The sequence below is a fragment of the Rattus rattus genome, chromosome 8 (assembly GCF_011064425.1).
Source record: "Rattus rattus isolate New Zealand chromosome 8, Rrattus_CSIRO_v1, whole genome shotgun sequence".
NCBI lineage: Eukaryota > Metazoa > Chordata > Mammalia > Rodentia > Muridae > Rattus > Rattus rattus.
In genome coordinates this window covers 87,114,103-87,127,018 of record NC_046161.1, presented here as the reverse complement: position 1 = coordinate 87,127,018, position 12,916 = coordinate 87,114,103, and the positions used below count along the sequence as shown (strand labels likewise).

Sequence of the window (12,916 nt, the reverse complement as noted above, 5' to 3'; positions counted from 1 at the left end):
GAACAGCACCTGACACACAACAGGTAACAGATCCCCACGACTGGCCGCCATTAGGTCTCTGCCCCTGTGTGAAAACGGCTACCTTTTCCATCTGGCGCAGCGGCAGAGAACGTTGCCATGAAGCCACTTCCAGCGGTGTTGGCGTCGGAAATCATTTGTACCATCATCTTGTTGCCACTGGCTACGAGCGATCCAGGTCGGAATGTGCCACAGAAACGCCCGATGCGCTGGCCATTGGCGTGGCCGTTGTACACGTCCACGAAGTCATAGCGACACAGGTTGTCATTCTCCAGGTCTATGAATCGAAAATTCAGAACGACCACTTTGCCCTCAGGAACCTGTCAAGAGAGAAAGAAAAAAAAGGCAGAGTTAAAACTGTGTAAAAGCAGCAACATCTGTGAGCTGTCAGCACTAAAGGCAGCAGTGCCAGGCTGGGGATGTGCTTCAGGGCAGAGTCCTTGCCTCGCTCCCGTGAAGTACTGGGTTCCATCCCAGCAACGCACACTCGTAAATGAATAAGTAAATGAACCAGAGTTAACTTCCTTCTCAGGTCTGAACTAAGCTAGCAAGATACTCCTGAACAAAAACACAGCCCGTAACTCGGGAGGCAGAGGCAGGACAGTCTCTGAGTTTGCGGTCAGACTGGTCTACAGAGTGAGTTCCAGGACAGCCAGGGTGACACAGAGAAACCCTGTCTGGAAAAACAAACAAACAAACAGACAAACAAACAAGGAATTTATCTCAACAAAGCTACAAAATACTAGATCAATCTCATTAGCTAGTGTTGTTGTTTATAAAGAATACCAGTTCTGACTCATTTTTATTAATACATTTTTACAAATTCTAAAATACCAAGCTACCTAGACATGTTGCCTGGAAAGGAACACTTTGAAACATCTTTTATTTTTTTTCAAATAAAACAAAAGAAAAACCCCTCTACACAATGTGCTTCTGGGAAGTTCAATGTTAAAGGTTTATTTGGCAATAGTATAGTTAATTTTCAGATAGTTCAATTGAGGCCAGAAAAAAAACAAAAAAAACAAAACAAAACAAAAAAACAAAAAAAAAACCAAAACCCTACAGACCAAAATCTTTATTCAGTTAATTGGATACGTGTTGAGTCATCTTTTCTTAAAATCACTAAGCTTTAGAACATTTTTTTGTTTGGTTTCCTCGGGTGGAAAGTGTGTTGGCCAAGTAAACCTGAATTACTATGCGCAGCGATTAAAAGGGTGATCTTTCCCTTTATCTTCTCACCAGAATTCCTACATGCAATTCTTATGAGACTTCCTCCTCTGCCCTGTGAGTAAGGAGGAGAAATGTCTCCAAAAGGCTTTGGCGGGATGGCTTGTCATGGGTCACAGCTCACCTAGTCTTTTACTTTCTTCCTTCTCAGTTTTCAGCCCTAAAGTTTGAATCACCCGCTTTATCTCTTCAACCACATGTGTTCTCGGCCAGGACTTTCTTCTGTAAAAATGTACTCATGACATGACAGAGGTCAGTGGTGGAAATGCACACCCACGAGTCTGTGCTGACTCGTTCTGTGTTCATCTTAACTAAGGGCCTCAGAGTTGAAGGTCAGAGGTACACCAACACTAATCTGGTTTCCCCAGGGCACATTTCGTTTGACTACAGTAATATAATGTATTTTCGATGACATTTAATTTTTGTGTCAAAGCCATATACATAACCCTCAGTAGAAAGTGTAGTGGAAAAATCCCAGGAGGGCATTTTTTTGGCCCCAACTTTGAGACAGGGTCTCAGGTGGTGTAGGCTGGCTTGGAACTTGCTATGTAACTTTGGATGCCATAAAATTTGAATCCTCCTGTCTCCACTTCCCACATGCTGGGACTATGGTCATGTGCCACCAATCTGTGATGTATGTGCCAGGAACCGAACCCAGGGCCTTATGCTTCCTAGGCAAGGACTCTACCGAATAACCTCCCTACCCCCCAGTTGCACTGCAATTGCTAATACTTCCACTGTTGTCCAAGTATCAGAAACTCCAGAGATTTATAGAAAGTGCAGTTTGATGGTTAGGGGTTCTCACAAAGGCAAGGCATTGCTCTTTCAAAATGTTTTAATCCCAAATCTTCTCTAAACCATGGCGTATGGTGCAGACACTTGACAATTATTTATTTGTTTTGTTGCCAATTAGATGAAGCTGTTGTTTTGCGAGATGATATTGGCTAGGGGATTCATTATCTGCCTGGAGGAGAAACAATCCCGTGTCCGTGCTTTTTCCAATCAACAGCTGAGTCCTGTGCGGGCCGACTGCCAACGGGTGCAACAGTGACCTCAGTTCACCCACAAGCCCCTGGGACGTCCTTATTGTCATAGGCACACTTGCCAAGTCACTTGATGGCAAGGCCCTTGCCAGCAAACAGGGGAAGGGCATTCTAAGTTGGTGGTTTGCATTTTCAATGCAAATCTGCAGTCAGCTTCACGGTGGAGGACACAACTGTAAAAAATGGTTCTGTTCCTGATTCTGCACTCTCCTACCCCAACACCTCACTGTGTACTTGGAGAGAAATGGTGTTTCTGCAACATGTCTGTCTTTTTTAAAAGAGCCGTTTCCAGCCTCCAGGATTTCTCTCTTACAACTGGCATGGTGCATGCTCTAACGCTCAGAGCAATTCATTCACATCAAGCGTGGGAAGAAAGACGTTCCATTGCTACCCTGCACATGCATCCTGCACGCAGTCCAGAAAACTTTTCCTTAAAGGGATGCATAAGTATTTGGCTACCTTTCAAGATGGGAATAAATCAGAAACTCACAAGATCATATATAGCCTGTGGATATCTCAACACTATTTTTTTCTATTTTTCTTTTAATATTATTAATATTATTTAAAACACTAGGTCCCCTCCCATGCCTCTCTCAAAACTATTTTAAAGGGAAATCTTGTCCATGTTTAGAAAATAGAACATATTTTAATGCATAGAAATAGTGTACAGCTGTGAACATTTCCTTTTGTTCCTGGAAATTTCAACAAAAACATTAAATTCCTTTCACGTCTAGGAGTAAGGGAACATATTCCTGGAGTCCACAGAGACTTGTCACACTGCCCCACTGGAAACCATCCCACAACGTTCCCATTGCATTTGGAACCACAATAAACCTGAACTCCAGGTGTCAGGGACATTGCTACAATGTATACATTTTCTCTTCGCAACCATTGCCAGTGACTCTCTGAAGTTGCTGCCCCATATTCCCCAGGGTGATGGAAACTGAGGTACAGAGGAGACAAGAGGCTGCATCACCCAGCCTCTATCTCATGGGTCTTCCTTGTCATACAGTTCAGCCTCCATGCAGGCCTCTTCCCTGCTTGAGGAACACTCCAAAGATGGCTCCCAGCCCAGGCCCCCCCGACAATGTTTCTTCCTGATATGATTCACTTTATCTTAGCTCTCAGCTCAAGTATTACTTCTTCAGAGAGGCCCCCTGAGCCCTTCAAGGCAGCATATACGAACATATACATATATGCCTCACACAGCTATACTACTTCTTCACAGATTATTCAGCCCCCACCTTACCACCAGCAAGCATGATACAGAGAGCACGATTTATCTGTAGCTAGCTAGCATGGTTCTTGGAAAAATATCCATTGGGCAAATGGCTAGATCCTGGTGATATTTTTAAAAAATGAAAAAAGTGGCAGGCTGTAATTCCTACTTCCATGGATACAATTATATAAAAACGTTAACCCACTTAAAGGTACAGAGCGAACATTACTAGTCTTAAGACAAGGAAGAGACAGCACAGTGGTTACAATATAATGACTGTCTGAGGCCATTTAGCAAGTCAGTGGCCGAGCCCAAGGTTTGCACCCTGCTGTGTTTCCCCGTACCCTGGCTGTGGTAGATACTGAAGGGAAACTTCTTAAGCTCATACCCTCTCTCCAAACACACGGGACATCTATATTTCCCAGACTCCTTTGCAGGGAGACTGAGGCTATGGGAAGAGGTCCAGGCCAGTAGAATGTTGGTAGAAGTGGCATATCGAATATTCTGCATAACCTCCTTGGAGTCCTGTTTTGGATTTAAGGAAAGGACTCAGCGGAGGGAACAGGAGGTTGTAGCAGATGACACAGCCATGCAGGCAGGAGTTAGTGCCCGAAGGCAGCTGCCCAGGAGAAGCCGCTCACAGCTGCATGGTGAGCCAGGAGAACCTCATGCTGTGTGAGGTCTCTGGAGTTTGGGGAGCTGCTTGCATTTTATGTTAGTATTCTGGGTTGTGGCATGTGCCAGCTGTTCCCCCCCAACACCGCCACCACACACATCTGCCATCTTTGTTGTTTAGGTGTCCATGCATTCCTTGCAGACAGCTTGGTGTGCCTCCCAAATAAAGTGGGCTCTGAAAACAGCCAAGGGAGAGACGGCTTTGCCCCATGACAGATACGTAGATTTTACGTGGCAAGCTGCAGTCAGTTAAAGACAACTCATGTTTAAGAGGATATGGACGATTTGGGTTAATCACAAAAATGAGGCAATGTAGAGTAAACTAGGGCACCCCGTGCTGGCCAGGTCTCCATCACGGTGACAGAACGCCCAAGAGGAGGAACAGTAAGAGAAGAAAGCGTTTGTCTGGGATGATGCTCTCAGGGTTACGCTGCTGCTTCTTAGCCCGTGATGAAGCCACACATCACACATCAGGAGCATGTGGTAATGCAGAGACGGACCCCTTGCAACTAGGAATCAAAGAAAGAAACATGAAGGGGCCAAGACCTCGATTTTCCCATTATGGAAATGATCGCCCTGCTTTAGTTAGAATGTCTATTGCTCTGATAAAGTATCATGGTCAAAAGTAAGTCGTGGTGAAAAACTTTATTTCATCTTATAGTTTATAGTCTGTCATCAAGGAACGCCACGGCAGGAGCTCAAAGCAGGAACCTGGAGGCAGGAACTAACGCAGAGGCTATGGAAGGGTGTTCTTTCTGGCTTGCTCAGCTGGCTTTCTCATAAACTATAGGACCAGGAATGGCTCCACCCACAATGAGCTGGGCCCTCCCACCTCAATCACTAATTAAATAACATACCACAAGGCCACTCAGGTGGGGGCATTTTCCCAATTGAGGGTCCTTTTCCTCAAATGAGTCTAGCTTGTGTCACGTTGATATAACACTAGCCATCAGATGACCCACTGGCTTAATTTCCTTCTGTGGGCTGCCATCTCCTAATGCAGTGGTTCCAGACTCCCTAATCCTGCGACCCTTTAACACAATTCCTCATGTTGTGATGACCCCAGAGCATAAAATTATTTTCACTGCTACTTCATAAATGTAATTTTTCTACCCTTATGAATTGCAATGTAAATACCTGTGTTTTCCTATGGTCTTAGGTGACCCTTGTGAAAGGGTCCTTCCATCCCTAAAGGGGGTCAAGACCCACAGGTTGAGAACCAGTGTCCTATGGTACCCCAGACTGAGCAGCAAGGCTTCAATACATGCCCTTTCAGGGTGTGTTCAAGATCCACACTACAGGCTATAGCAACGGCTCTAAATTTAGTCTCTAAATCCCACCCTCATTACTTGGCTCCTTTACCTGGCTGAGCAGCAGGGATATGACACATCCAGCAGTTACCAATATTTCTTGACCTGAGAAAATATATTGATCCCCTCCTCCTCTCTACCTCATGCTCATTTTCCCTTCCTGGAATACATTCTTTCTTCCTCTCCAATCACTGAGTCTCACCCCAATTTCAAAGTTGGGGCAAACACATCTTCTCTAGGAACCTGCCTCCCACACTCCCTCAACCGTATCTCGGTGGAATTATGGTCCCACTTTCCCCTTCAGAACCCACTGTTCCTCTCCCCTTGGCAGACAACCAGTCACCTCACATCTTACTGTGGCCTCCCGTATGTTCTCAGCCCCGCAGTGCACAGCCAGACAGTTCCCCTCTGAGATCTGTCTGAGTGACAGAAACACAGCAGAGGGGCCAGGACGCTGGGAAGGTCCGTGAGGTGGAGACAGTAATGAAGGAAACTTTAACCACCTTCATTTTATTTAATTCCATCTCAGGTGAGAATAGTTTTGGGGCTTCTCTGGGCTGTTTGGTTATCATGTGCATTAAACTTCAGGGAAGTACACAGTCTGTACTGGCTGGTTTTGTGTGTCAACTTGACACAAGCTGGAGTTATCACAAAGAAAGGAGCCTCAGTTGTGGAAATGCCTCCATGAGATTCAGCTGTAAGGCATTTTCTCAACTAGTGGTCAAGGGGGGAGGGCCCAGCCCATTGTAGGTGGTGCCGTCCCTGGGCTGGTGGTCCTGGATTCTATAAGAAAGCAAGCTGAGCAAGCCAGGAGAGGTAAGCCAGTAAGAAATATCCCTCCATGGCCTCTGCATCAGCTCCTGCTTCTTGACCTGCTTGAGTTCCAATCCCAACTTCTTTTGGTGATGAATAGCAATTTGGAAGTGTAAGCTGAATAAACCCTTTCCTCCCCAACTTGCTTCTTGGTCATGATGTTTGTGCAGGAATAGAAACCCTGGCTAAGACATAGTCATAGCCAAGAGAGAGGGAAGAATTGAACTTCAAGAATGCACGGGGCTGGGGACTTAGCTCAGTGGTAGAGCGCTTACCTAGGAAGCGCAAGGCCCAGGGTTCGGTCCCCAGCTCCGAAAAAGAACCAAAAAAAAAAAAAGAATGCACATGACCCAGAGCCTAGCACCACCTTTCTGGCAGGCTAGATCTCACTGAGATGAGAGGGGCACCTACGGCTAGGTGGATATGCCCGTCCCACCCCATCTCCTTTGTTACACTCTCTCAGTGTACAGGATTGTGAGTTTTAAAAGCAGGGGTGGTAACTTCTCTCTGTACACAATGCTTGATAGATAAGCACAGAAGGTTTCATACAACCAAAGCAAGCCAATTTCTCCACTTCTTCAAAAAGTCATGTTAGGACATTCCTTCAGGTCTCCAGAAGTTGTCAGGATGAGTTAATCCAGAACAAGATAGACACAATTGGTGGAGATTTGTGGAGGGAAAAGTGTCCCTACATTAAACAATTGGCCCACGTTAGAGCTATTTTTAAGCACAGCAGAAATAAAAGCCAGAGGAGCCTTTTACCGGTGGAGTCTTTTTTGTCATACGGCCCTGCAGCTTTCTTTGTGTGTGTTCATTTCCAAATATGTGTGTATGTGCATATGGGCACACATTTATATGAAGGCGCACATGTATATGCAATTGCGCATATATACGCAGGTGTGCGTGCATGTGCAGGTGTGCATGTATGTGCCGGCGTACATGAGTGTGGAAGCCAGAGGTCACCCAGGCATTGCTCTCCAGGAGCTGCCCACTTTGTCCTTTGAGACAGTCTTTCACTGGGGCCTGGGACTTCCCAATTACGCCTACTGGACAGCAAGCTCCAGCCGCCATGCCTGGCTTTACACATGCGCTTGAATGAACGGATTCCGCAGCAGAACCTGACCAACCGCGTGCTCCCCCAGCCTCTGGTGCTTTCTTCTTGGATCATAGGGTAATCTGCCACTCCCCCAACCTTCATATGGTAGAGCTTACTTCTGTCTAATGACCCAAAGAAAGGGGCATAAAGAAATGCCATTTTCAAGAATATTTCTGTCATCTGGAGTTTAACCGGACAGACCTGCAGTGGATTCTGAATATAAAACCACAATGCTGTTTTACTGGGACTGAAAGAAAAAAGAAATAAAGCCCTTTCCTTCTGAGACTAGGAGAGTCACAGCAAGGTAACAGAATGGTGAAAACAGATTATTCACAAATGAGCACCCAGTGTCCTCTTCCGTGAGAAAAGTGGGTTTCCATGGCTGCGTAAAAGTGCCTCAAGAGAGAGCTCAATGGTTTGAAAACCTAATTTCTCTGTGAAGATTAATATCATTGCCCACCGCCGACTGAACTCCAGCTGTAGTGGGAAGCACCAGTCCACGCAGTCTTCCCAGCCCCAGTAGGCTGGGTCCTCACAGGAGACGAGGATTACTCACCTCCTTGTGGAAAACTGCAGCCTGCACTGCTCGTTCTTGATTTACCTCCTTTAATCATTACCTTTTGTGCCTCCTAGAATTCCCCCACCCGCCCCTCCGTTCAATTCCTAGCTAAATCAATATTCAAAATCCCCAGCACCACCCTCGTGCAGACATCGCAGCTGAGCTAACGTCACATTTCTCATAGACTTTGTTTTCCTAACCGTAGTAATGGCTTTTCTTGAGGCTCACTTAGTGTGCCGAGTCTTAGCGCTAAATCCTCTCAATACAGGCATCAGCGGCCTGGGGCTTCCATTTCTCCTCTGGAACATCCGTTCTGCTATCATGTAGGTAACTACACGATGCAGAATAGATTCGTAGAAATTGATGAACTCAAGATTTGTGGATAGTTCATATTATCTTACTATTATTAGTGCGTGTGTGTGTGTGTGTGTGTGTGTGTGTGTGTGTGTGTGTGTGTGTGTGTGTGATGAGAAAGAGCCAGAAAGAGAGGGAGGAGGGAGGGAAGGAGGAAGGGAAGAGGAGGGAGGGAAGGAGGGAGGGAGGGGAGGAGGGAGGGAAGGAGGGAGGGAGAGGGGGGCATACATGAATGCAAAGCGTGAACAGGTTCCTGTGTGTGTTGTGGTGGTCAGAGAATAAGTTTAGGTGTTGATTCTTGTACTTTGTCTGAGATACACTCTTTGCTACCGAGCAAACCAGGCTAGCCCTCGAGTTTCTGGAAGCTCTCTTGTTTCCACGTCCCATTTCTCATAAGCATGCTATGGTGACAGACACCTGCACTACTACTTCTGGCTTTTAATTGGGTTTGGGGGATAGAAACGCAGGCCATCAGACTGACACAGCGCTCTATACACAGGGGTATCTCCTCAGTCCCGGCATTTGAACAGAAAAGTTACACAAGAACATTGTCTGAATCCCCGTTCTCGATCCTTCTACACAGAATGCAATCAGTTCATGCCAATTTGGTAGGAGCATACACACAGATTACAGAGAAAAAGGAAGAAAGATGAAATCATTGTTATTTTGAGTTCATTGTGGTCATTACAGGGGAAGCTGAGCTTATTTAAGGCTGCAGTAGATCAGGTAAGGGACACTTCAAGGATACCCTGGAGGTAGTAAGCCCCACGGGCGCCATCAGAAATAGAAAAGCAGCCAGGAGAAGACGAGCTGTGGTATTTCATTTTAGAGGACAGGCAGAGAGGAAGGGAACAATAGTTTGTTTTTGAAAATGTATAGTTTAAGATGTTATAGGCATACGTTACAGTATCTAAACACTTAGGGTGGCTGCCACAAAGGTCCTAGCCTTGTCTACCTCCAGTTTGGGCTCCCTAACCTGCTCTCTCCTGCTGGGAGTCATTTTTGCCTCAGCTTATCTTGAATTCCAAGAGTATGAGTCTTACATGCAAGATGTTGTGACGAGAACCACCATTACCAATCTCCGAGGCAATAGACTTTCTGAGGCCAGCAAGACCCTGAAGAAGCAGACTTGAGAACCAGACCAGCTAGACCAGTATGGCAACAATGACTGACCGCATAGCTCTTGCCTTTCCTTATTTCTCCCCCACTAAGCTCTTGCCAATAGCTCAAGGATGCTTAGAGTACATGCTGGACAAGCCTATAATCCCAGCATTTGGAAGCAGAGGCAGAAGGACAGAAGCCAGTTCGAAACCAACTTAGTCTAGAACCTAGTGAATTCTAGGGCATAGCGAATCTTCATCAAAAACAAACAAACAAACAAACAAACAAACAAACAAAAACCAGGAAAGAAAGCAAGCAAAAGAACCCTTACCACTTAGAAAGCCTTGGCAGAATGAATGATTGTGACATCAAAGTCTGGGTTATATACATAGTGAGACCCTGTTTCCCAGGGTAAAGGGGCTGGAGAGATGGCTCAGAGGTTAAGAGCACTGGCTAATCTTCCAAAGGACGTGGATTCCCTTCTTAGCACGCACATGGCAGCTCAGAGCTGTAGCATGTAGTTTCTACTATCCTGCTTTAAGCTCTGGGCAGACGGTGCTACCAGCCCCACCCAGGTTCCCTCAGATCCTCTGATGAAAGACACACACACACACACACACACACACACACACACACACACACACACACACACACTTTTGATGTTTTAGCTCAATGGCTGGGATCTTCTAAGCCTTCCTTGGCTACTGCGCCGTTCTTTTCACTACCAGGTCAACATCTCTTAATCTGCCCTAACTTTGGTTGTTCAGTTATTTTAGCCCTTGCTCTCGGCACTCTAAATCTACCCTCATCTTAGTTGTGTTTCCAATCTACTGCCTGCTACCCCAGATCCAGTCAGGGAAGGGGTCAATGGCCACTCTACCCTAGATCTCCCAAGGCTCGTGACTCTTCCTCCCTCTAAAGCATAGTGAATATTTTCTCCTCGCCTGTGTCTGCTAGACAACATGCAGGAACCTGGAAGTCCCACCTATTCTACCCAGCCATTAGCCAATAACATTTTTATTGATCGATCAAGAACCAATTGGGGAACAAGACCTTCAGCGTTCACATGCAGATTCCCGATCAAAACATCAGAGCCACGCCCTACATAGAACTATTTGTAACTCCAGTTCTAGAAGATACATGTCACAAGAATGTATCTTGTACAGAATGTACATAAAATAAAAATAAATAAGTAACATTTTTTAAAAATCCAAGGGTGAGGAAGGAGGAGGGGCCTGGGAGGTGAGGAAGAAACCTAGCTAACTTTGTTATAAATTCTCTTCAAAATAACTAAATTACCTCCCATTTAGACAGCCTCGCCCAAATAGCTTTTTAAAAAGGTAATTGAAAGAAAACCAGAAGAAAAGCAGATAAACTAGCTATTTAAACAAATGCCAGCATTCCCAGAGGAGGAGGGAAGGCAGAGAGTGAATCACTTTGCTCAGATGGTGTGACACTTAATTAAATGTTCTTAAATGTTCGGTGACAACACCACACTTAGGAACAACCATAAAGACACCAGTGGAGACAGAAGACAGAGGACAGAGGAGGCTCAGCTCTGTCTCTGTGCAGAGCGTGTGATGCATCTGGCTGGACAGGTCACTGTAAGTGCAGGGAAAAGTGTCCAAGGTGTCTGTCACCTCTCTAGGTGTCTCCTGTCTGTGTTTTTAGCTCTTCCATTGCAGGGCTTGGCTTTAATTCACAGAAAGAGTAAAGCCCTCAGCTGCCTGAAGGGCTGACTGGAGGTATGGGATGTTGTGGGAGGTCTTAATCAATGGAGTCGGTTCTCAGGACCACACATCCCAGGAAGGCAGGTATAGGGGGTGCTGTTGTCCTCACCCCACCCTAGGCCATAATCCCTAGGCAGGATCCCACGGTCCCCTGATATCCCAAGTGTCGTCAGGCCAAAGTTTGTCCATCTGAAGCTCCACCCCTTTTATAATCTTAAAAACAACTGCTCTGTTTAGGTACGATTACAAACTACAAACTCATTCACTCAGCGTACATTCCAACGACGTCTGGTAAGTTTATGTAGTTTCACAACTGCAATTACCATCCAATTCCAGAACATTTCTATCACCAGCCCTGAAAGAGACTCCCATGCCAACTGCAGTCAGTCTGAGCTCCCATCCCAGCCCCAGGAAGCTACATTCCCGCTTTATCTGAATGTTTCATGAACATGGAATCATGTGATGTGAGGTCTTTGCATCTGGCTTCTTTCACTTAGCATAGTGTCCTCAGATCCATCCACGCTGCCATAGCAGTGAGTACCAAGTTCCTTTTGTGACTGAATCACGATGCATTGAATGGACACCCTGACTGTCCATTCATCAGTTGATTGCTATCTGGAATATATCTACTTTGGGGCTGTTAACAATGTGTCTGTGTTCAGCCTCTCACAAGTCTTCTGAATGCATATTGTCACTTTTCTGGCACTTGTGGGGTCATTGCGGGGCCAGGTGGTAAATGTTTAACTTTAAAAGAAACTGTTTTTCTATGAAAAATTAAGACTGTCTTTGTCTCTGTGTCTCTACGTCTGTCTTTGTCTCTCTGTGTCTCTGTGTCTATCTGTCTCTGTGTGTCATGTGCTCATGTCTAGTGTCTGTCTCCTTTAATTACTTTCTATCTTATTTTTTTTTATGAACATGGAGTTCACTGATTCATTGAGATCCACTGAAGTGCTAGGAATCCTGTCTCTGTCTCCCCAGCTTGTCCCACACTCAGCTTTTTATGTGGAGGCTAGAGATTAAAACCAGGCTCTCACACTCACATAGAAAGGATTTTACTGGCAGAGCTGTCCTCCCAGTCCCTCTAGTCTGTCTTTTGATGACTGCCATTTCCATACGGGTGGCATCTGTATTTATTATATTTTCTGTTTAAACTTCTCCAGAAGCTAATGATGCTACTCACCTCTTCATACATCTACTGGCCACACATTTACCTTTTGATAACATGTCTATTCGAAGGGCCGGAGAGATGGCTCAGTGGTTAGGAGCACTTGCCACTAAGGACCCAGTTACATTTCCAAGCATTCACATGGTGGCTTACAAGTGTTGTACTCCAGTTCCAGGGGATCTGACACCCTCTTCTGGCCTCCAAAAGCATTCAGTGTGCACATGGTACACAGACATACATGCAAGCAAACTACCCATACACACAAAATCAAGATAAACAAACTAATTCATCCTTTAAAAGTCTATTCCAGCCATGCTTGGGAGCACACTCCTGTAATCCCAGCACTCGGGAGGCAAAGTCAGGTGGATCTCTGTGATCTCAAGGTCACCCTGGTCTACAAAGTGAGTGCTGGGGCAGCCAAGATTGTTACTGAGAAACCCTGTCTTGAAATAAACAAAATCCATTCAAATTTTTATCTGGTTTTTCTAAATTGTCAATCCTAGAGCACTTTTAGAATCTAGGAAAAAAAAGAATAAAAACTTAACCAAAAATAAGATGGGTATCTGAGGCACACAGGAAATCTGGGTTTGCACATCTACTCTATGC

At 45.4% G+C, this 12,916-nt stretch overlaps 1 protein-coding gene across 1 annotated transcript in view; it reads right to left on the bottom strand.

Annotated features, from left to right (window-relative positions):
- Pcolce2 (procollagen C-endopeptidase enhancer 2) overlaps positions 1-12,916 on the bottom strand; it is a 56,465-nt gene that overhangs the window by 23,707 nt on the left and 19,842 nt on the right. The window contains 1 exon segment of the mRNA XM_032909576.1: positions 83-338. Within this exon segment, the coding sequence (XP_032765467.1) occupies positions 83-338 (256 nt within the window).